Source organism: Stigmatopora argus, chromosome 9 (assembly GCF_051989625.1).
Source record: "Stigmatopora argus isolate UIUO_Sarg chromosome 9, RoL_Sarg_1.0, whole genome shotgun sequence".
Lineage (NCBI taxonomy): Eukaryota > Metazoa > Chordata > Actinopteri > Syngnathiformes > Syngnathidae > Stigmatopora > Stigmatopora argus.
Window position 1 is genome coordinate 6,238,912 of NC_135395.1, and position 25,907 is coordinate 6,264,818.

The window sequence follows — 25,907 nt, forward strand, 5'->3', positions numbered from 1 at the left end:
CATGCAAACTCCCCCGACCTGGGATTGAACCCTCAATCCCAGAATTGTGAGGCCGACATGCTAACCACTTGGCTGCCAGGCCTCCTTTTTTTAATTCAAATTTCCAAAATGTTGTCAAAAATAATTTGTCGCTTCAGGTAAATTGTAACTGATTATGTTAAATGTGTATATATTCATCCACTCATTCATTTTCAACATGCTTATCCTTGTCAGGGCCATAGGGTGCTGGAGCCCATCCCATCATATTTGGGTCAAAAGGCAGTCTACACCCTAAACGGGTCGCCAGTCCGTCGTAAGGCCCAAGACAACCATTTGCACTCACAATTATACGGGCAATGAGTGGGAATCGATCCCACACTTCCCACACAATAGTCAGACGAATGAACCACTTCACCATCATTGAATAAATGCATAGTTTTCTTTTAAATCGATTGAAGGCCCATGAATTGAATCGTGGCAAATATTATTTTCCAAAGAATCAACATCACATGATAACACCATGCAATTTGTGAATTATACCCTTAATAAACATTTCATTTACTGCCATTGACAGCGATAGACATCTGATCCATTTTAATAGGGGGGCTGAGAATGAATGATGGAATTAGACGTCAGCCACTATCATCTCATCTCATCTCTCATTTTCGGAACTGCTTTCTTCTCGTTAGGGTCGCGGGGGTGCTGGAGCCTATCTCAGCTGAGGCGGGGGCAATGTTCCCTCCAATTTTTCATTGGTCTGGGCATGTAAAACATGCTGTAAAACACGAAAAACATAAGAGTGGACAGAGCTACTGCCACTGGCTGCCGCTTAAACGGCGCCATCATGGGGAAAGGGGTAAAAAAAAATACATTTTATTTACTGCGCGCCATATGATTTCTGCTGCGCAGAGAAGACGAGAGTAGTGCGCAATTGCGCACGCGTGCAGCTTAGAGGGAACATTGGGCGGGGGACACCCTGAATTGGTGGCCAGCCGATCGCAGGGCACAAGGAGACGGACAACCATGCACTCTCACACCCATACATAAGGGCAATTTAGAGTGTCCAATCAGCCTACCGTGCATGTTTTTGGAATGTGGGAGGAACCCGGAGTACCCGGAGGAAACCCACGCAGGCCCGGAGAGAACATGCAAATTTCACACAGATGGACATGACCTGGATTTGAACCCAGGACCCTAGAGCTGTGAGGCCGACGCGCTAACCACTCGCGCCATCGCCGCGTCAGTCGCTATCCCTGACACCGAAACATGACTATTTATTTCTATCTGTGTGTTTCTCAGCCTCTAGCAGTAACAGCAGCAGTCTGTGGGGCAAGAAGGTCCACTTCAAGGGTCATCCATGCTTGTGGCAGCTTAACCCTGCGACAGTGCAGATGCCCCCACTTCATGCAGTGAGTGTCTGCATGTTACTGCGTCGCGCTAACAACGCAAAATGGACCGCGTTTGAATATAGAGCTCCAGGGAATGGACGTGTGGAACTAGGCCTCGGGAGCACAGGGTCACAGGTTTTCGTGTGGCTCTTGGGACAAAAACACCATCTGAATTCTGAGTTGGACTATCTCCAGTGGAATTCCGCCTGCATCACTTGGTCCAGTAGTTCCAACAAATTGCATCTCTATCTGAAAAAAACCACGTCCCAGATAAGCCATAATCTCCTATTGACACCCGAGTACCAACATTTGGCCCAGAACGGCACGCTGACTCTGGGGGTGTCTCACTATGTGGATGCCAGGGGCACCGTGAAAGCGGTGGAAGGGACCAAGTTCCTGGGGGAGATCAGTCAGTTCCGGATTTGGGACACACGCAACAAGGAGCTGTTCAGATGGAAATGCGCAGATGGAAATGTTGTGAGTTGGGACCAGCGCCATTGGAAATACGATTGCCCCCCAGAGCTGGACGGAAACCTTAACTGTGGTAAGGAGATGTTTCGTGATAGGTTCCCAAACAGTGGTGCCTTGAGAGAAGAGCTGCGGTCGGTATTCCTGAGTTTAAACTTTTTTCCGACCAAAACTAACCAAAACAGATTTATATTTGTAATTGTTTTCATGCACGCGGCAGTGTATATTTATGTCAAATTAAAAGTAAAAAAAGACGATAGTTTTCCTAAAATTGAAAATGAATTTGAATCTATTTAGATTGAAAACATTAATTTAAATGACAGGAAGTTTTTTCTTTAATCAACATTATTATAATAGCATACACATATTCTATCACGTATCGGAATCATTTAATACCTGGTGTAGGCACAACGTTCAGAATTGTATCCTAAGTAATTGTAGTAATAAGTGGATAAAATATTTATTTTAAATGGTTAGTTTGGGCCTTTCATGGAAACACGCAATTAGGAATATAATGCTTTTTTTCAAAGAATTTCAGAAGGGTAAAGCAGTTGGACAGTATGGAAATTTTCGTGCAAATAGCACACAGCATTTAGAATACAATGTATAGAGTGTAATAATATGTGTTTAGCATAGAATCGTTGTATTGCAAAAGATGTTGAAATATGTTATTGGTCTGTATTTTTTTTTCTTAGCATGGGCCTTCTTTAAAATCCAAACGCAGACATTTGTCACCTGGGCAATGCAACAGGAAAATTGTTCGGAGTCATTGACAGAAATCACCAAACAATTGGTAAGAAAGACATGACAGAGAGTTAAGATTTATCACATGTGAATCAAACTATCATCTCTTAGCAGTTGGAGAACATTTTGCCTCGGAGCATTTCGGTCGCCACCATTTCTGTGGAGTCGCTTCCCAGGTAATATTTAACCTATATAGAGAGGGATTTAAATTAGGAGTTTAATTATATCATCTTTCATCCCAAACAGGCATACATGCAATGCGGAATTACCTCAGGTAGGGTGTGTAGTCATTAAATTAAGCAGTAATACAGTGGAATTTTCATCTTACGAAACCTTTTGATATGCAAATTACTGTTCCGATATACGAAAATTATATTGACAATCTCCCTACACTCCATTGGTTTCCCACTGGCTGTTTACATCTGTTTGTGTGTTCCTGTGCTTTGTGTGTTGCTTAAGGTTTGCATCTGTCAAACTCGGCTAATTGCTCCGCTTATTAATGATTCCAATTCCTATTATTAAGCGATAAAAAACGTACAAACACAACGTGGCACATATTTCCTCAAATAGTGCGCCCTTAATTCAGTCGAAGCGCCTTTTGCATGCACTAAATTCAAGATTCTGTAAATGTCGCTAGATGTTGCTGACAGCTTGACTGTCTGGGTACATTGCTTGCTGATGATGTTTATATAGTGAAAAGGCGGAAGCGACTCACGCGCATGCGCATATACAGTGGTACCTCGAGATACGAGCTTAATTCATTCCGGGACTGAGCTCGTATGTCGATTTTCTCATAACTCAAACGAACGTTTCCCATTGAAATGAATTAAAACCAAATTAATTCGTTCCAACCCTCTGAAAAAACACAAAAAAATGGATATTGGATTGGATTTTTTTTTTATTTGTTCTAATTTGCCATCTATTAACAAAGTATCAAATAACTAGTGGTTTAATATATACTAAAATGTGTTTAATAGAACTAAAATTAGACAGATTTTGCGGAGGGTAGAGAGAGAGGGACAGGGGGAGCTCAGGGGAGGAATCTTTTTGCACGGCAACGGACTCCTAAAATAACATAAACAAATTTAAATGAACTTGGATTACGATGCAGACACACTCAAAAATAAGTTTAATCTAACCTTACACTAAACTTAATTCTAATTTTGTTTTACATGTTTATACCTTTCTTCTTCCGGCTCTGTTTGCCCCGCCTCCATCCTGAGTTTCAGATGCAACCTATCGATGGTATTTAGTATTCCCTTCAAGATATTCCAAAAATTATGCACACAAATGTCCTCACAATAGGATAACGCACGACCACTTGCCAACGAGTAGTATATATAATTCTCGAATTAGCGATCGCCTCGCCATTCGCAATGACTAACGGAGAAAAAAAACACTGAAAAAATGCAACGCTCCGCCCAGTGCTCGCAGAGACATTACAAGAGGGAGTTGCGACCACAGAGACATTACACGAGGGAGTTGCGGGGAGAGAGACAGTGCCCATGATGTTCTTATGAGCGGCCTCTCACGTGCGCTGTCTGCTCGTATATCAAAATTTGTCTCGTATCTCAAGATAAATATTTGTACGAAATTTTACTCGTATCTCAAATTTCTCGTATGTCGGGCCACTCGCATGTCGAGGTACCACTGTAATGCTCAAAGGATGACAACATTAGCAATCGATGATGACATTTTTGTCTGCTACCAGTGATCGAGACGATCCGGATTAGAGCCGAAATGGGAAAGACGAGATCAGTTTTACAAAAAAAACGTACTTAAAAAAAATACATTACAAAAGTTGGTTTACGGCGTACACAATTTGAAATGATCAAAAAACATAAAATACGGGAAAAACGTATAACAGGGGTCGGGAACCTTTTTGACGAAGAGAGCCATAAACAATTCATATTTTCAAACATTATTCCTTGAGAGCCATACTCGGAATTTAAAAGTAAAAATACATACATGAAAATGTGTGCATTAATTAATCATTTCACCACTTTGAAAGTATAAAAAAGTCTCTGAATTCTTTTAAGAACATGTTTTCACTGTTGCTAATCAATGAGTATCAATGAGATTATGCATGCAGAAGAGTATAATGAAGAAAAATTATGATTCAAAAGCCGCTGCCTTCGGGACTTAGGTGGTCTTTCACCAGCGGTTCCCATATTTTATCACACAGGTTAGCACCGAGCCATATACACCCATCAAAAGAGCCACATATGGCTCCCGAGCCATAGGTTTCCTACCCCTGACGTATAAGTTGACAGGCATGCATTTGCTTCCTCCTTACACTTATGCACCTGCACGAATAGGAAATGTTTTTGCATGTTTGTTATTCATTTTAATACATTAATAAATATTTTTGCATCATTTTCACTAATTATCTGTGAATTTCTCACATCACTTATACAAAATTGGGACATTTTGATCATTTTTAAAGGGGTTATTTGGTAGTTTTATTGAGGACCCTGGAACGAATTTGACAATTTACACATAAAATACTGCTCTACTTACAAAAAAAATCCAATTTATGGAACCAATTAATTTCGTAAGTAGAGGTAACATTGTACTATGAACCTTCCAATTGGAAGGAAAATACTAAAATACTAAGTATTGCTGTATTTTCCCCACAGGAATCAAGAGAAGTGTTAAGCACCTCTTGCAACAAGTGGTGAGCTCAATTCAAGTCTCCAAAATGCATTAAATCCATCCAAGTTAAAGAAAGATAAAAAAAAACATATTATTGTGTACTTCTTTTTTCTTGATTAAGTTTTAGTTTCGCAGTTCAAATCGTGGTGCACCCTGAAGCCAATGTTGAAGTGGTTCAGGCCGACACTTTCAAATTGTTGAGTCGACCTTTCTCCACTGACACGATGGTCCTGACGACAGAATCAAATAGTATACGCGTGGTGCCCATGGGTGAGTTTGAATTCACTGTCCTTGTCAAATTTAGATTGTTCAAATATTAACTTACCTTTATTATTGTTGACTTAAAGTACACTATTCTTTGTCATATACCTGATTAATCATTCTAGCTACAGTAAACCATTTGGATGTTGTTAGGTTCACCATTAGACATTCCCAAATTCATGCACAAATAAAGACAAAATAACAGTCTTCTGGATTTTTACTTGCAAGGAGAACGACCGTTGAGCCAGCCTCCCAACTCTGTTTGACCTTCCACATATTTTCTGTTGTTTTATGAAATTCGAGGGCCCTGATTACAATATATGTCTCAACTATAAGGGGAGGGGTGAAAACACAAGTGAGACTTTTTTGTGTGTAGTCAAAACAGGTGTAGGTCTGGAAGCCTTGTGGAGAGTCTGTGGTGGATGCAGGTGCAGTTCAAGGCATTCTGGATCCTCTTTGTTTTGTCCACTCCAAGCGGTCCAAAGCGTTTTGCTTCTCTTTGTTTAGTTTAACCAAGGTTTTCAGGAGCAAAGCTTTTACTTCGTTGCAAGCAAGTATGATACTAATAATGATGAGCAAAGCAAGTTTAATAGTAAAGCAAAGCGTATTCTTCGTTGCAAGTAAATGGATTCAGTCGTGGACAAAAGTTTTGAGAATGACACAAATTATTACATTTTTACAGTCTGTTCCATCAGGGTTTTTAGGTGTTTCCCAGATGTTTCTGTTGTATAACCCCTAACCCTAACCCTTTCAATAAGAAGCATCAAAAGCTTTTATTGAGAATTACATGCAATAGGTCAATATTTGCAGTGTTGACCCTTCTTTTTAAAGACCTATGCAATTCTCCCTGGCATGCTGTCGATCAACTTTTGAACCAAATCCTCACTGCTGACCTTCTTGCATAATCCATGCTTGAAGTTTGACAAAATTTGTGGGTTTTTGATCGTCCAGCCGGTCCTGGGTTCAAATCCAGGTCGGTCCACCTGTGTGGAGTTTGTATGTTCTCCCCGAGCCTGCGTGGGTTTCCTCCCATCGGACACTCTAAATTGACCCTAGGTATGGGTGTGAGTGTGAATGGTTGTCCATCTGCTTGTGCACTATGATCGGCTGGTCACTGATACAATGTGTCCCCGCCTCTGACCCGAAGTCAGCTGGGATAGGATCCAGCACCCCCTGAAACCCTAATGAGGATAAAAGGATTCCAAAAATAAAAGGAAATGAATGAAATGATTGACCACATGCCTCTTGAGGATTGACAACAAGTTCTCAATGGGATTAAGATCTGGAGAGTGTCAGGAGCGGCCTGTTTGTCCCTCCTGATGTGCCGTCAGAGAGAGAGCAGCTGCGGTCAATCTGCTGATTGCTTCCTGGTTAGGTATTTAAGGATCAATGAGTCCTAGTACCATTGTCGGATCGTTACTTCTGTTCCTGCATGCGTGCAGCATGCTGCCGTTTTTGTTCCAAGCCATTGTTGATTTGTAGATCCCAGTTGGTTTATTAAAGATGTTGTTTGAAGCTCACTACCTCGATTCCCCTCCTGCTTCCCGCGCCTGGGTCCTAATCCATTCCCGATCGCGCCACGACGACGCGCCGCGATCGCAACAGAGAGTTTCCTGCAAATATTGACCTATTGCATGTAATTCTCAATAAAAGCTTTTGATACTTGTGAAATGTTTCTAATTGGAAGTCATTATACCATAGAAACATCTGAAACCCCTGAAGGAACAGACTGTGAAAATGTAATATTTGTGTCATTCTCAAAACTTTTGGGCATGACTTAATAATACTATGAAATAAAATCCTGACAGATGTCAACATGAGTGCTAATTAAAACAAACCGAACGTATATAAAAACGCATGACTCTAAAAGACGCTCACTCACACGCTTTATATTATTTTGCCCTGCAGTTGCAGCAGATCTTTTTTTGAGGGTCAGAATTCAAGTGGATTTCACCGGCAACGCCATGAAACCAAAGGAAATAATTGAGCAGTGGGTAAGACCATCACAACCAAAGCTATCTTCTTGGATACAAGACTATCTATGTCCACTTATCGAATTCTCTTGTGTCGAAAGTTAAACGAAGAACTGGTAGCGAACACCAGCTTGCGAGTGTGGAATCTTGTCATTGTGGAAAGTGCCTGGAGGTACACCATGACTCATCTCAACTTCCATTGATTCATTGCTGAACTTTTTATGTATTTGCAGAGATGCTCAGGGATTCGATGTACAGATGGTGAGTGTTGCAGTGCAAGGTAGTACATTCTGTCATATGAAATGGAAAAACAGTCTTAGATAAATGCAAACCTCTGCTTTCCTGTTCACCTAGCACTTCTATGACTGGCTCAAAGAGTAAGTGCATTTTTCTGAAAACTCAGTCTGTTTTCTCCCCAAATTAAAGCAGTGTTTTGTGTTTTTACATCACAAACAGGTACACATGCGACTTCCATATCCAGAGGCTATATGGTGGCAACGTTGAACAATTTAAAGATTTTATAAATGCCACTCTTTCATCCCAGTATGAAAATGACTCCACAGTTATTCAAACTACAAATATATCGATGAAACAAATATGTGAGTATAAATTAAAGTGGACATTTTAAGGTAATTGAAAAAAATGTGAGGTATAAAACATATAAGGAGAGAAAAAAAATACCGAAAAATTAACCCTTTAGTTTTTACTATGGGCAATGCGGGCGACCTCTCTCAGTGCAATCTTTTTTTGGGGGGGCACGAGAGCCCTCCTAAAAAAATAACAAGTTGCCTAGACCAGAGGTCAGGAACCTTTTTGATCAATAGAGATGAATAAACTATAGAATAATATAATATTCAGTGACTTTCTGTACCGCCTTTTCACTATATAAATATATTGCGTCAGCAAAAAATGAGACCACACAGTCAAGCGGTCAGCGTCAAACAGCTACATCTACACAATCTTGAAATTTGTGCATACAAAAGGTGCATCAACTGATTGGGCGCCCACTTTGGGGAAAATTTTAGACTTTTATGCGTGCTCTATCGGTGTGAAAATGAAATGAAACTATTCTTGATAATGTAAAAACAACTTAATAAAGACCACATGCGTCGACATACGTTTTGGGTCATGTTGGCCAAAATGTAACATTTGGTATATACTGTAAGTATAATAGAGGCATGTTGAGGGTGGTTAGCACATCTGGCTCACAGTTCTGAGATTGAGGGTTCAACCCTTATTGGGTGTGGCGTTTGCATGTTCTCCCCAAGGCTGCGTGGGTTTTTTCCTGGTACTCTTGTTCCCTCACACATCCCGAAGAAATCTCAGAATTGTCCACAGGTTATTTTGTTCCATTGTGCCCTATGCTTGATCGGCCACCAATTCAGGGCTTCAGGATCCCCATGATCCTTGTGAGGATAAGTAGAACGGAAAATTAATGAATTCATGTAAGTGTACAAGACTACATGACCAAAAATGTGCTGTCAACGCTAGTATGTGGCCGGCAAGTCTCAGCTATGCTTATATGATGAAAGGTCACTGAAGTTAGAAAAGGAATTTTGGGATAACTTGACATTGGATCACCCTATTTAACTCAAATTTGATAACAGATTGATAACTAAGAATATTTTATTTTCCCTTTTATTCCAACATTTAAAAATGCCATAAAACTAACTTTTCTTAAACAAATAATGAGAGTATTTACTATTAACTCTTTGCTTGCCTTTCACAATGACAGAAGCCTAATTCATTCAAGGTGGGAGGACTGGCTGTGTTTCCGTAGAATTGACACCGCTAGACAGCCAAATCTTTACGACTGGGGTTCGCAGCGATCAATTGCTGCCAGCCTCTCCCACTGTTGTGAGATTCAGCTTTTATGGACAGTTTTTTTTTCTTTCAGTTCCTCAAAATTGTTTAGAGGATTTTGCAACGACAATCTACGGTGAATATTTTTGGCCAGAGTCCTTTCCTCAAGAGATTCAGGAGATGGGGTGCAGAAAACCAAGTTCCCACCGAGCCCACCGACTTTGGTAAGGAATCAAGTATGACTTGAATGTTAACTTCAGACTGTACAAACAATCATTCATCCATCCTTTTTTATAACACATAAAGAGAGACAGGGTCAACCAATTGCAGCGTAGGTTTAAACAAACATTTACACGATTGGACAATTTTGAGTGTTCAATGAACAAGTATTTAGGGGGTGCAGAACAAAGCGGAGAGGAAAAGACAGATGAAATTCAAACACAGAGTCTACGGACTGAGGCTCTAGACTACAGTAGAGCCTTAGGTAAATATTAAAAGCCATAAATATATCATGAACCGACGCAATAACACCGATTCAGGGGATTACGTATGGTGTTGCGTCAACATTGGATTTAGTCATTTCTTCCAACATTTATCTTGGAAGAGGATGAAATGAGGTGAAGAATCTTTTCATATGGCTCTATTTACTTCATACATATCTTGTTAAACTCAGTCAGAATCTGTTACCATGGAGACAGCTGGGTCCAACTGTGATAACGCTTGAGTAGTTCATGTTAAGAATGGTGACGTCGGTTACATCTCCGATTTCTTAACACAGAAATGAGTCTGATCTTATTATCACAAAACATATGACGACCAATGTGGCGATTCAAATTTAAAAACAGCCATCGAACATTCACATAACTTCCTCATTTCTTATCTTTGTCTGATATTTCACACATTTAAACCAGTAGGAAACCGTGACCGGACATTTGGTCGACTGACACTTCGTCGAACGGACGCTTCGTCACCGGACAGTTGGTCGATTAGACATATCGTTGCCGGACATTTTGTCGACGGACAATTCGTCGCCGGACTCGCAAACGATTGTTTTTAAGATAAAAGGCAATGAATAAAATTATTTTATTAAACATTTTATTAAAAAGAAGACAAAGGAAATTCACAGAGGGGAGTTTTTATTTTTCTTTATAAAAGAAAATAAAACAGCAAAAACTCACTCGACAACACAAACACATTAACATTTGGGCGTGTGCAAGTACTAAATGTGCTCGTCTCTAAACACACTACGCACGAAACGGTTCCTACATTGAGCGCTCCACGTTTGGAAAGACCCCAAAAAGAATCAACGTGAAATTCATAGATGGGAGTTTTTCTTTTTCTTTATTAAAGAAAATAAAACAGCAAAAACTCGCTCGACAACACAAACCCATTAACATTTGGGCGTGTGCAAGTACTAAATGTGCTCGTCTCTAAACACACTACGCACAAAACGGTTCCTACGTTGAGCGCTCCACGTTTGGAAAGACTCCAAAAAGAATCAACGTGACATAAGAACTCAGATGTGAAACTTTTTTTTACTTTATTTATAAACTGTATTTTTCTTTAAATCGTTGCGGGCTAGGGGATAGTGGTTAAGGTTAGTGGTTAGAATTAGGGTTAGGGGATAGTGGTTAAGGTTAGTGGTTAGGATTAGGGGTTAGTGGTTAAGGTTAGTGGTTAAGGTTAGTGGTTAAGGTTAGTGGTTAAGGTTAGTGGTTAAGGTTAGTGGTTAAGGTTAGTGGTTAGGGTTAGTGGTTAAGGTTAGTGGTTAAGGATAGGCGTGACCGGACATTTCGAAACAAGGTTAAAATTTGATTTAAGCCATTTTCCACTGTTTTCTGCCTTTGTTACATGCTGTTTTACTAGACGTGTCGTTGGAGAAATCTCACACGGCAAAATTTAAGAAAATGCCTTATGGTAATTCACCTGTCATCTGATTGTATTCAGTAAATTACACATTGAAAATGACACAACCACCTGGGACCATCCAGATATGTCAGAATGTGAGCCAATTGTGAGCATTTCTGACCTTGACAATATCACCGTTACCACCGGTAAGAGGTTCAACAGCAGATTCAAATTTAAAAAATTCTACTTTCAGCCTTCCTGAAACAATGCATCGACAGGAAAAGGGAATTAACATGTCAAATCTTACTGCTGTTCTTCAGATAACGCCGCTGAAGTCGTGGATATGATCCAGGACCTAATAAACGTTACGCTGGGTAACTCAACACAGATTCCTTCTGCTGAGCTCAACACGGTGGTGGACAAACTCAACCAGGTGGTAAACGTAGCCACCGTCACCCCAGCACTTGGTGGTGACATCGTTAAGGTTTTCTCCAATATCTTGCTATCTGATACGGACGTGGCTCCTGTGGCTGTCAGGTTAAGAAATTTAGAGTCCACTTTTTTGTCAATTCTGGTCCTTGAGACTTTGTGTCGATTGTTTAAACCTGTGTTTATTTATACTTAAAAAGCATCCTCGACCTCACTGACACAATGGGGAACACTATGGCTTTTCTGGGTGAATCGTTAAGTCTGACGGCTCCTTCACTGGCTCTGTCCATGATCAACGTGGACCCCAAGGGATTCAACGGACTAACATTCACTGCTGACTCTGTCTCTTCATCCCAGAATCCAAATGTAATTTAGAGAATCTGTTCCTGTTGCGTAACACATTGCCTGATTCCAATAACTCTGTTTTTCAGGTATCAGTAATCCCGAGTTTTGAAAGCAAACCAATCCCAGAAGCAAATGCAACCATATCTCTTCCCTCTTCTCTCCATAACTTCCTTCCGCCTGGACAGAAGAACAAAACACGGATTCAGTTTCAGTTCTTTGGAACGCAAGATCTTTTCCAGGTTTAGTTTTCTGTGCTAGTTGATTCTTTTGCCTCTTTTATTGTTTTCCAAGAACTGATGATGATGACTTAATATCGCTGCAACACAGTGAAAGAGTAGTTCCTTTGTACATCTCAGATCAGGACAGGGTAGTGTACTTAGGTAGGCTAACTTGTCCCAGTTGGCAGTCGTAAGAACAAACAAATGCATATTATTAACTTTTGAGACCATCCAAGACAAAGATACCCAAATTAAAACCTTAAGATTTCATGATCATCCTATACCTTTTTTCATGTTCACATGACAATAATATTCTAACACAAACAAGTTAAATTTATTTGGAAAAAAAGGCTTTTCTGGTATCCCTGACAGGACTTACAAACACCCAACGCTACAACAGTGAACTCTTACATCGTGTCAGCAACCATTAACGGCAGCCACATTAGTAACCTGGCTAACGATGAGCGGGTGGCGATCACACTCCGTCATCTCAAAGCAAAGCAGGTGAGATTTCTGACATACACAGTGAAATCAGCGAGAAAGAATAACACTTTAGAACCCTATTTTTACCTCTGCCAGTAGGTAAAAAGGATGGAAGGTGAAGGTTACGTATTTGATTCTGCATGTGTGTATGTTTGTGTCCTGGATAATGCAAGTAACAAAATGTGATTATGATGACACTTGAAGGATATGTTTGTAGTATGAAAAAACCAAGGTCATAAAATTTGGGGGTAGTAAGTTCAAATGTCAGACTACTCAGAAAATAAATTTGCAATAACTTAACGGATTATTCCAAAATTGCAGGCTAGGTGATAAGATAAAAGCTCAAAGAGACCAGAAAGATGGTAATGCTTTGAATCTGGCTGCTTAGGCAAAAAGTCTGCTCCCTCAGCATGCTCTTATCGTTTCCCTTAAAAAAATCGTATCATTTAACAAAGAAATAAGAAAATAAATAAAAAATATGAACAAAAAAGTTGTATGATCTGAACTAGTTTATGTTTCTTTTTTGTCAAATCTACCATTCAGATATTTAATGCTGTTGTTTTTCTTTTGCCCATTAGCCAAACCACAAGCTGTTGTGTGTATTCTGGGATTTCCAAGAAAATGGTGAGCTTGTATTGTGTCTCAAGGCTTTACTGTGGGATGAATGAGCTTCCTGGTGGAAGGTTTCAACAAAAATGCAGGGATTTGTCTGCCTTCTGATAAGTGACTTTAATAATGTAGTACATTTCTTTTTGTCTCAGGTGGTCAGGGTGGTTGGAGTGGTGCGGGTTGTGAAACCCGAATTCTTTCCCCTGTCCAGACCCAGTGTCTGTGTGAGCACCTAACACATTTTGCTGTGTTGCTGGTGAGTCATTGGTGTGTGCTTCATCAAGGAAAGCAACTATAAGTAAAAATACACGTTTAGCTCAAACACTGGCCAGTTAGATAATGTCTGTTTTTTTTCTGACGTCGCATGGTACTCAGTGGTCCTCAACAGTTTTCTCACTATGAAATGGTAAATCAAAAAAATTGGTGTTGTGTGCACGAGTATACTTCATTACCCAGAAAGCCCTATTTTTGCCCGCGCATGCGCGTTGTGCGTTTCCTGGTCGAAACTGGTCTGAATAAATCATTCAGTGCTCGTAGATATCTGTTATACACGAAAGAGATGCGACAAAAAAGACAGTGCACTACAATGATAAACAGCCTCTCATGTCATGGCCACCTGGCTTGGTCGCATCTCAAAATTTTGATCGTATCTAGGGCGAATTATTCGATCGAAATTTTCATCGTACCTCGAGCATGTCGTAGGTAGAGCTGATCGTAGGTCGAGGTACCACTGTACAAGTTTTGGCAAAATCGTTGTATGCGAGCCACTTTTCAAGCGTACAGAAGCTCAGAAAAGATCAAGAAAATTTATTTATATATATATATATGTATATATATATATATATATATATATATATATATATATATATATATATATATATATATATATATCGGATTGACAGACATAGATATTGAATAGGTTTCTGCGTAACAACTTAGACCTGGAGGAGGACCCGCTGAGTTGGGTTCCCACCGAAATGAGTGGGTTATAGTTACAGTGTGATTGGTTTGGAGTCTTTGTGATCTGGTAACCCTGAGGCGCAGTGCGCCATTGGCTCATTATCTCCATACTTGAGCGTCGACAGTGCCACATGTGCATGAGGTTTAAAATGTTAAAATGCTTTTTATTTCTCTGGCGAACCAGCACCAAGTAGCTTGCGGATTGGTGGTTGGGGACTCCTGCTCTATTTTAGAAGAAAACAGTTCCAAAACATGAAAAATTCACTCAAACTATCTTTTGTGATGTTTTATATGTACTTACCACCTGTTTTGTATGTGTATGTACATTGTTACATACTTTTTTATTCACAATAATTTGAATTGTCTTTAATATATACAAAAAGATAAACATTAGGTTTGCATAACTTTCTTTGGTATTTACAAAAAGTACATGTTGGCTTTTTCAGGACAATAAATTGTCTTGGATATAGTATAATAAAATAAGTACATTAGCTCAGTTGAAGACTATAATTTTAATTGTTACATTAACATATTTCAGCTGCTTAAAGAGTAAAAAAAAATTAACAAGAAGGACTAGTGGTAAATGTTAATGTTTCAATGCCATTGACAGTAAATTATGTCTTTGCTTGATTACCACAATCTAATGTTAAATAATTGAGGTTTCCGAAATATTTTGCCAGTGGCCAATATTTTTTCGTTTTCAGGATGTGTCGAGAGACCCCATCAGTGAAGTGGACAGTCAGATGTTGACCATCATCTCATATGTGGGCTGTGGTCTATCCTCTATCTTCCTGGGCATCACTCTCCTCACTTACCTGGCTTTTCCGTGAGTAGTTCTGAAGCAAAACTACTAGACTCCATTTGTTACTGAATGCACATTCCAGAAAACTTCGCTGTGACAACCCGTCGAAAATTCTCATCAACTTATCGGCGGCCTTGCTGGGATTGAATATGCTTTTCCTGGTGGACTCGTGGCTGGCGTCGTTTTCCAACTACAGCTTGTGCATCGTCACTGCAGCCGCGCTGCACTACTTTCTATTGGCCTCCTTCTCCTGGATGGCGTTGGAAGCCATTCACATGTACTTCGCCCTGGTCAAGATTTTCAACACCTACGTGCCCGCTTACATCTTCAAGTTTTGTGCTATGGGCTGGGGTGAGAAAAAGAAAGTTTTTGCCAAGTTTGACTTGTTTCAACTAACAGGGTAGGTACATGAAAAGTGCTTTGACTCTGTCCTAGTTTATACCTCACGATGAAAGATCAGTTGTTCAGTAACATGCTCAAGAATAGATCAGGACCGGGCAGAAGTCCCTCCGCCATATGTTTTAGCCCTAAAATGTTTGCAAGAATACATTAAATAATGGTTATGCGTAAATATATTTTCAAATGACAGGTATGTTTCAAAAATTAACAAGATACAATAAATATTTAATACAATAAAATAAAATAAGAACATCGAAACTACAAATAAATACAAAACAAATTTAAGAAAAATATAGTATTATAAATAAAAAATGAACATTAAATACTAATACCTACATTAAATGCTGTAAAAAAGTACAAGAAGCAAATGATCAGTAAAAAAATGATTCATTCATTCACTTACTGTACCACTTCTCACTATGGTGTTGGTCCCAGCCAACTATGGGGACGCTGAATTGGTGTCCAACCAATCACAGGGCACAATGGAAAAAACAACCAATCAGACTCACACTCATACCTAGGGGCAATTTAGAGTATTCAATCAGCCTACCCTGCATGTTTTGGGATGTGGGAGGAAACCGGAGTACCCGGAGAAAACCCACGCATGCCCGGGTAGAACATGCAAACTCCACACACAAAGACCCAAACCATGGGTTGAACCCTCGTTCACAGAACGGCACCGGGCTGCGCCAGAAAACAATTTCTCATTAAAATGTGATTATTTTCCAAATTTAAATGTAATTTCAATTTAAATTACCCAAATCCATGCACCAAGGTAGCATTAAAAATGTGTATCCTTACCAGCAATTCATCACCCCTCAAACCACATGTTTTGGATTGCAAACATTTCTTGAACATACACAGTGAAATTTCCCGAATACGGGATGAATAAAGTTATCTAATCTAATACATGTGTGTCATATGTTCAATCAAAGTAGAACTTTTTCTATTTTTACCACGTTAGACTTTCTTAAATGACTGATTTAAAAATAATAATTTCAAGCTCAATTCTGCAAAATCACAAAGTCACTGTTGTGTCGTTTGTAAGAGAGTTAAGAAAGCCCAAATAGATTAGATTAGATTAGATAACTTTAATTCATCCCGTATTCGGGAAATTTCATTGTCACAGTAGCAAGAGGGTGAGAATGCCGACATAGGAAAATACATTTTAGACATAAATAGATAGGTAATAAATAAATTAATAAATAAATACAAATATTAATAAATAAATATATAAGTAAATAAAAATATTAATAAATAAATATATAACTAAATAAATAAATAAGTGTGTTGCTGAAATATATATATGTATATATATGTATGTATGTATGTATATGTGTATATATATATATATATATATATATATATATATATATATATATATATATATATATATATATATATATATATATATAATAGTGATGATGACACTCAAAGGTTTACTGCGCTTAGATGTCACTAAAAATTATGTCTACATTTTATCCCATTTTTCAGGTGTCCCTTTGGTCATTATCAGCTTGGTGCTGCTCATAGATAAAGACGCCTATGGCAACATCCTTTCCTCAACAGCTGCAGCAAGGACCAATTCTGTTGACCAATTGTAAATATTATGGCTTGAGCATTTCATTTATTGTCTTAAAAGCACTTACTGAATAAAGTTTGCTGGATTTTTCTAGCTGCTGGTTGCAGGACAACGCCGTCTTCTACGCAACGGTGGTGGCGTTTGTCCTACTGGTCCTGTTGGCCAACATGTCTATGTTCGTGGTGGTTCTGCTCCAGATTCGCAAGATGGGCCCCAATAAAAAGGAGGGTAGCAATAGTCGTAGCACCCTGCAGAACATGAGAGCCGTAGCCAGTCTCACCATTCTGCTGGGCCTCACCTGGGTCACAGGCTTTTTTACCTTTGGACCCGGGAGAGTGGTTCTTATGTACCTTTTCACCATCTTCAACACTTTGCAAGGTAAGGAGAGAATAATTTGTACCGATTGAGCTTTAATATAATAAAGAAAACTGCTTAACACGCTTATCAGATAAGGGTTTACATGCTAAATTGTACACATGGGTTATTCAGAGGCTTCTTTTTTTTAACATAGGACTCTGTCTTAATCCTATTATCAATTAAACATGACTAGTACAGTAGAGGGCGGCCTGGTGGTAGAGTGGTTAGTGCGTCGGCCCCACAGTTCAGAGATTGAGGCCTTGATTCCAGGTCCCGACCTTCCTGTGGGCTTTCATGTTCTCCCCAAATTGCGTGGGTTTTCTCCGAGTACTTCGGTTTACTCCCACATCACACAAACATGTGCGGTCAATTGGTCGCCGGTCTTTTGGTCGTGGTCTTTTGGTCGCGGTCTTTTGGTCGCGGTCTTTTGGTCGCGGTCTTTTGGTCGCGGTCTTTTGGTCGCAGTCTTTTGGTCGCGGTCTTTTGGTCGCGGTCTTTTGGTCGCGGTCTTTTGGTCGCGGTCTTTTGGTCGCCGGTCTTTTGGTCGCGGTCTTTTGGTCGCGGTCTTTTGGTCGCCCTGACCGCGACAACGGGCGACCAAAAGACCGGCGACCAAAAGACCGACGACCAAAAGACCGGCGACAAAACAAGGTAGAACAACACGGTCTACTCATCAATAAAAGCCAACAATGGCCATGAGCAGTTTCACTGAGCCGACGTGTGAGTCTATAAGAGTTTGTATGTACATGCTTTGTCCCTTTAAGAAGGTACGTCAGTCAGGGTCTTAACAAGTTCTCCAACAAAAAACAATAAAGGTCCGGGAAATTTGGAGCTTTTCTTTAGCCTAATAATTACTAGGGCATTAAGTATGACTAAATAGTAATTAGCAGTTTGTATTTAGGGAATTTGAGCAACGATTTAAATGGCAATTATCACTTACCTTCCGGGCGACCAAAAGACCGGCGACCAAAAGATCTGCGACCAAAAGACCGGCGACCATGTGTCGACTGTGTACCCAAACATGCATGTTGAACACACTAAATTGCCTGAAGGTGTGAGTGTGAGTGTGTATGGTTGTCTTTCTCCTTGTGCTCTAAGATTATCTTGCTACCAATTCAGGGTGCCCCCCGCCTGGTGCGTGTAGTTCGGGCCCGGGGAGAACATGAAAACCACACACATGAAGGTCCAAACCTGGGATTGAACCTTAGATCTCTGAACTGTAAGGCTGTCGTGCTAACCACTTGTCCATCGGGCCACCATGATACAAAATTTGTGCTAAAATATCATTCAATCCCCAATAACACAAGTATACCTCTATTGGAGAACTACTGCACTGGTGCTAAAAACAAACAGAGTGAATTGAAATGGAACGGCCACAGACAGATGACAACCATATTCGCTGAGTGTCAAACTTAAAACACCAATGCAATGTCGTTCATCTGCAGGATTTTTTGTCTTCCTCTTCCACTGTCTGATGAAAGAAAACGTCAGGAAACAATGGAATATGCAATTGCGTTGTGGCGCTCAAAAGTCCAGCGAGCACTCGGGTACTACTCTTTTCGTGGAAGAGGCGAGTCCTACGTTGAATGTGTCGTGGAGGTGTGCTGTTTGGCATTATGTGTTCAGGGTGGAGCAAGAAAATAAGCGGTCAAGGCAAAAAGGAGAATCTACTGAAGCCTTCCGTCAACACATCTGTGCTCAGTAACACGTCGGAATCCGAAGCCAGAGTAGAAAGCCGGAAGGGGGCATAAGCATGCCGCCCATGCTTAAGGCTTTCTTCATTTGAAAGAAAGACATCTGAAGAGTAATTTCACCCATGAACTGGATGTGCTATTTGCAACAAACATGAGTGATACATTATGTTTTTTAAAGTAGCAAGTAACGAATCCTATTCTGATATTGTATTTTTCCGAACATAAGGCCTTTGATTGTTGTTAAATGGGAGTTCAAATGTGAAGCAATGATGTATAAAAAGTTAAGTTTGGGTGTTTTTCTTCAAGCTGTGAAACATCTATTTGTACATTTAACGATTGTATATGCATGGACAAACAATGTTGGGAAAACAGCAAAGAAGTAAAAATAGCATGCCTAATTTTTTCGTTCCAAAAATGCTAGTACTCTTTGTTAATTGTAAAAGTTGAAGAGTGTAGAGGGAAATTTGCCTAATCATTTGCATTTTTTGACATAATAAACATATCCTGTATGAAATACATTTTCACAATGATTCTTGACTTGTGCTTACTTAAACCAGCCACGTTATATCTCACGACGAAACCTCGCTAACACTACCCTCAGTCGCAACACAATGGAGCACTAAATTCTCGTAAAATATAATTTTAAACAAGTAATATTACGACTAATCTCGTAATTATAAAACTTTCTCTCGTGTTATCGTAAAGTAAAAGATCAACTCAACCATCTTACTGCGGTGCAAAAATTCAAAGCACGTCATCGCCTATCTCAGGGGTGGCCAACTCCGGTCCTCGAGAGCCGCTATCCTGTGTGTTTTCCATATCTCCCTCTTCTAGCACACCTGAATCAAATGACCAACTCGTCAGCAAGCCGTCCAGAAGATTGATACCGATCCTGATTATTTGATTCAGGTGTGTTGGTGGAGGGAGACATGGAAAACAGACCGGATAGCGGCTCTCGAGGACCGGAGTTGGCCACCCCTGGCCCTATCTGCTCAAAATGACAACATCACGTTGCGTCTGTCGCATGTTGCGAGTCCAACTGTCACCTTTCCAAGACCCATTACATTTAATTTAAGGGAACTCATCACCTGACGATAAAAAAAAGAAGAAAAAACATGGCCGGTCTAAGACAAACATTAGTGACTAGTAGTATTTCCCGATTTTCATCAAAATACTTTTTCCGAATCCTGACAGACAAAAATGCCATTGCCTGATTCTTATCTACCACACCTGATCCTTGAAAATGTAAAAACTATTTCTTGATTTTAACATGCAGTCCTAATTAAAGATTGCCTACTATACTTGATATTACTTAGTATTACTTCTTCTATTCTCAATTGACTTACAGTTCCTTAATTCTCCATTTAAATACAGGTACTCACTCAAAAAAGGTGTGTTTATTTAAAAGGGCAAACGTCAGGTCTTTAAAGCTAGTGTAAAACTACATTATATCACCCTGTTGGTGTGTTGATTCATAAGAGTTTCCATTTTTGAATCTTTAAATCGCTTTGCTTAAAGTATTTTTTAATCAGTTATCTGCAATGGTTGTTGGCAGAGGCAATGCTTTTTGACACTTAGAATACAGGGATTTTTTTTTCCTGCCTCCGGTGTTAGGAATTCTGGCTGAACACGCTGGATGGCATTCTGCACATAGCTGTGTGTACAAGAAGCCTCACACACCCTTTCAGTCTTACATATCTCATCAGCGAAGGTTATGTTTGCACTTGGTAGCATAGAGAATAAACAGATATACAGTATTTGTATTTTTAACCGAATAAATGACAGATTAGGGGCAAAATCTTCCCAGAAATATAGCTGCTGCTCATGTAGTTAAACACATCAGGCTGCAGTCAAAGTGACGACGCATTTGTGGTTCGCCTTTGGTCAGGTAAGTGATTTTATTTCATGGTGGGATACAGCAAAGAAACCTTTTTTTATTATCCACAATGTGGGATATATTGGATTATTTATTTCTTCTTTTTATATTTCATTTCATATATATTTATAGAATATATTTCTTTCTTTGAGATTGGTGATTTATTCATCCTGCGCTAAAAATCAACTATCTGTGCTCTTGTCATCATGCTGCAAAACTTTTTTATTTGTATACAGTGTCCTACATGAGGCAGCTATACTTTGGATTTTACATTAAAAACTGCATATGCATATTGTATTTAGAAGTCTAAGACAGTCAGCGGCTTAGTGGGTCTCACTCATGAAAACATGAAAATGCATTTTTAGAGTAGAATGAAAGAAAGTTTTGTTGATATGTTGATTGCCTAATTACTTCCTGCATATTCACATTTTAAATGAAAGAATGACGCTAAAACATAAGAAATCGGCTATTTATGGAAAATGTTGTCAAGCATAGCACAAGAGTTCAGGGGGCTTCAGTAACATAGTCCAGTGTGCTTCAACCTTATCATGCTTAACTCAACCAATACTAAATCTGAATTATTAGCAACTCTAAATCAAGGGTAGGGTGGCCGGGTGCTGTGTGGTTAGCACGTTGGCCTCACAGCTCTGGGGTCCTGGGTTCAAATCCAGGGTCGGTCCACCTGTGTGGAGTTTTCATGTTCTCCCCGGGACTGCGTGGGTTTCTTCCGGATACTCCGGTTTCCTCTTACATTCCAAAAACATGCATGGCAGGCCGATTGGACACTCTAAATTGCCCTTAGGTATGGGTGTGAGTGTGCATGGTTGTCCGTCTCCTTATGCCCTGGGATCGGCTGGCCACCGATTCAGGGTGGCCTCTGGCCTAGAGTCAGTTGGGATAGGCTCCAGCACCCCCCAGGACCCTAATGAGGATAAAGCGGTTCAGAAAATGAGATTAGATAAATCAGGGGTATCCAAACAGTTCTACAAAAGGCTGCAGTGGCTGCAGGATTTTATTCCAAACAAACAAGACAGCACTTTTTCACCAATCTGGCATCTTGCAAGTGTAAGTGTAAAATTTATTGCAGTCAGGTGCTTCTTGTATTAGCAGAAACCTCATTGGTTAAACCCGGGGTGTCAGACTCGGGTTGGTTCGCGGGCCGCTTTAACGTCAACTCGTTTTCATGTGGGCCGGACCATTTTAGATATAATATTTAGATTTGTTTATATAAATGGATTAAATGAACTGGATTAAAGGTCCTGAATATTTAGTTTTTTATAGATCTAAAACAATGTTTATTTTAGCTTTTTTTAAATATATTTTTAGATTTTACAAAATTATTTTTGAACTAAAAACACAGAAAAAATGATTAAAAAATACAATTATTGATGTAAAAGGGGGAAAATCAGGAAATTTAATATACATCTATACTCTTCATTTTAATTTGATCCTAAAACAGAAAGTCGGCACTCATGGTTTACTTTCTCGGGACGCACAAAATGATGTGGCGGGCCAGATTTGGCCCCTGGGCCGCCACTTTGACACATGTGGCCTATGGCGTAGGGTGGGTTAAACTGTCTGTGGAATCATTGATTTAATGGATAATTAGTTGACTTGAGCTTAGTTGGTAAAGAGAACATCTTTTGGAGGCCACCTTTAAAAGTGGACTATTTCATCTAGCGATTGTCATTTGTGCTTTCTAGTGACGGCTGACCCATGGAGGACGGCATGGACAGCCCGGTGGCTGTGAAGGTGGAGGGCCACTCCCGCAGCGTGATCCTCAGATACTTTCGTGGCGACATCGGGAGCATGGTGGATGCTCACTTTAGCCGGGCTCTTAGTAGAGACTTCAAGGGCAACATGCAGGCAGTCAAAGCCAAGAAAATGCGCAAGAATCTCAAATTAGGTGAGTGGAAAGATGGGGCAGTGTTGTGAAATAATGACAAGAACATACTCCTTTAGAGCTGTGCTTACTCACTGTGAAAGGTAAGAATTAGGATATTACATAAATACCAGTTAATTGGAACCATCTGCTAATTCGGGAATTTAATTAATGTTCTACCTGTCATTTGTGTTGCATTGTTCTATTGTAAATCAGATTTTCCATGAGCAATTAAAAAAAACGATGAGCCTATAATGACATTTAACAATTTTTAATGATAGTTTATGCTTGGTTTTTCTTTTATAAGCATAGTTGGACAGCACCAGACTTTTCTCACTACCCCATCAGTTGGATAAAAGAGTGCTCCAAAAGAAAGTACGTCTATGTACGTACAGTGGTCTATCCACTTACAAAATAAATTGGTTCCAGAACTTCTTTCGTAACTTGGATTTTTTGTAAGTAGAGCAGTATTTTATATGTAAGTTCTTTAATTCGTTTCTCGGTCCTCAAAAACAAAACTAATAACTAACCCTTTAAAAATGGGTTGGTTTTGTTTATTGGAACAGTATATTAATCAGATTTTAACTTTGTCTGGTGATGCAGTGCAATGGTGACATCTTTTGTTCTATATTTGAACAGACCTGTCCCAGCTCTGTGCTATTGTTTTTAATTGCATTGTACTTTTTTTAAAGCTGCATTTCAAGACTGTGCCTATTTGTAGGACTTCTTGTTAATAAATGTCGAAAAGTAACAGCTGTGCCTTCAAAATTCCCGCCAAGTTAACCTTTTAAGTTTTTATTTTATTAGTTTTCTCAAAAAGTGGTCTACTTATTGGATTCAACTTAAATATAGAAAAGCCCTGACTGTTTTTCAAAATACAGTGGTACCTCGTCATACGACCGTTCGTCATACGGAATGCTCGTCTTACGGGGGAAATTTCGATTGAATAATTCGCCCGTGATGCGGTCAAAGTTTCGTGATGCGACCAAGCCAGGTTGCCATGGCATTTTTTTTGGCATATCTTTCGTGTATAACAATATTTACGAGCACCGGATGAGCTATTCAGACCAGGAAACGCACAACGCGCATGCGCGGTGAAAAGAGGGCTTTCTGGGTAATGAAGTATACTCGTGCTCGCAAAAGTATCCCCGGTAGCAACTCTATCATAGGCGCCGTTCGATGGGACGCGAACACAGATGCTACAAGCTAAAAGGAGCCGCTAGCCAGCGCCCTGAAGCTCCCATGAGCAGCGGGGACGAGGAAACAGAGTCGTCTGAACACTTATGGCTCCGCTGCCCGGCCTTAATGACCGAACGCTACCATCGCGGCTTGGGCAACTCCCTGGATGAACTTATCCGTGTTCCAGTGGCAGCTCTAGCGCTGCTGTGGGTAATCCTCAGGCGCCTGAGGTGAAAAAAGAAGAAGAAGAAGAAGAAGATGAGCAGCGGGGCGATCGCTGATAAGACTGCTTGCTGCTCGTTGGCAAGTGGTCGTGCGTTCTCCGATTGTGAGGACATTTGTGTGCATCATTTTCGGAATATTTTGAAGGGAATAGTACGACAGCAAACAGCCCATCGATAGCGAACGTGAGGCTGGAGTGTTTGTTCTGTTTACGAGTGCGTTGTGTGGAGGAAAAAAAAAAACGAAGCCCCTCTCCCCTTGGCGAAATCCGGCCAATTTTAGTTAGATTAAACACTTTATTTCTATTAAACCACTCGTTATTTATTACTTTGTCAATATATGGCGAATTATAAGAAATAAAACATTTTTTTTCAATCCAATATCCTGTTTCTGGTGTTTTTTTCAGAGAGTTGGAACGAATTAAATTGTTTCCCATTCATTTCAATGGGAAACTTTACCTCGAGTTACGAGTAACTTGTCATACGAGCTCAGTCCCGGAACGGATTAAGCTCGTATCTCGAGGTACCACTGTAATGTATTTTCTGTGGTTTAAAAAAAAATCCCCAATTCCATTATTTATAACAAAAAAATGCCTGCACACAATATTTGGTAAACATTTTTTTTGACTAATTCATTGGCAATTGGGAAACAGTAATAGGGTAGGTGGGCTAATGCTGTAATAATGACTGCCTATTCCCTTTTAGAGGACAGCAACACCTGCCAGCCCGCCCTGTCAGAGGCTCTCCCCGTGCTGAGCCGCCACTCAGTATTCGGCCCCGGCGACGAACCCTCCGGGTCGTGGCACCCGTTCGTCGGCCGCACCGGAGAGCCGTCGAGCTCGCCTGTCACCGCCTATTCGGTAGAAGACCTGAGCTTAACCGGGCAGCAGTACGCCTCGTCACTCCTCAACCTCCTGCACGGCGACCGTGCCGAGACGGTGGCCGGCATGGCGTCCGGCTCCAAGGCCGAACATCTGCCGAACTGGATGGTGCCACAAGGACTCAGAGACTCTGTGGAGCCTGCTGGAGGTTTCGAGCTTGGGAAGCCTTCATATGCCATACAGCATCTGCCATCCGGCTTCCACGGCTATCAAACCTTCCAACATGGACATAACTAGAAAGGTTATTGATGTAAACATGATTGCTGTCCCTGCTCCTAAATATTTGACACGGTGGATCTTATAGCGGGGTTGGCGAGGGGCCGCAGGGGGGGGTCACACAAAAGGTCTGCAATAAATTATTAAGATGTATCATGTGTGGCTACGTAATGGGGACTAGCAGCAATTCTTCTGCATTATTTTAGTATGGAATTAATTAAGAGCTTTGTGACGTCTTCTTCAGAATGGCTTTTTGTTACAAGAAAGTGGTATTTAAGGGGGGAAACGTGTTATTTTGTTACTAGAATGGTATCCACTTCTGAGAATGAGTGTTTATTTTAAAAGGAGGAACATTGGTTTTATATTGCAAGAATAGTCTTTGTTTGGAAATTCACTTAAAGGACTTACTAAACAGATTTAAATGACTTTATATAGTACTCATAATACACTTGTTCAAATCTTGACATTATTACTGTAATATAACTTAATTTTGTAAAAATAGGTTTATTGTAAAATGTCAATGTTTTCTACAAATAAAGCTTGTTATTAACAGGAATGAAGTCATATGTTTTTAAGATGAGTTTCAAAGAATAAAGTAGCATCATTTAAATTTAGTTGTTAAACTGTGACCATTTTCCCCTCTTTGGATTGAATA

At 40.0% G+C, this 25,907-nt stretch overlaps 2 protein-coding genes across 2 annotated transcripts; both read left to right on the forward strand.

Moving 5' to 3' along the window:
• The first annotated feature begins 5,458 nt into the window (after positions 1-5,458).
• On the forward strand, positions 5,459-19,515 carry adgrg4a (adhesion G protein-coupled receptor G4a). Its single transcript, XM_077609888.1, has 20 exons — positions 5,459-5,504; positions 7,404-7,489; positions 7,570-7,640; positions 7,702-7,729; positions 7,823-7,845; positions 7,925-8,067; positions 9,366-9,495; positions 11,219-11,325; positions 11,440-11,656; positions 11,749-11,914; positions 11,980-12,132; positions 12,484-12,615; positions 13,173-13,218; positions 13,356-13,459; positions 14,868-14,989; positions 15,048-15,316; positions 16,859-16,964; positions 17,041-17,324; positions 18,749-18,850; positions 18,930-19,515. The coding sequence occupies exons 1-20, from the start codon at positions 5,459-5,461 to the stop codon at positions 19,052-19,054; spliced, it is 2,460 nt and encodes an 819-aa protein (XP_077466014.1). The 3' UTR covers positions 19,055-19,515.
• A 1,170-nt stretch (positions 19,516-20,685) lies between these two features.
• On the forward strand, positions 20,686-25,808 carry vgll1 (vestigial like family member 1). Its single transcript, XM_077610519.1, has 3 exons — positions 20,686-20,885; positions 22,577-22,779; positions 24,861-25,808. Exons 2-3 carry the CDS (start codon positions 22,590-22,592, stop codon positions 25,271-25,273), a joined length of 603 nt encoding a protein of 200 aa, XP_077466645.1. The 5' UTR covers positions 20,686-20,885; positions 22,577-22,589; the 3' UTR covers positions 25,274-25,808.
• Positions 25,809-25,907: the final 99 nt, after the last annotated feature.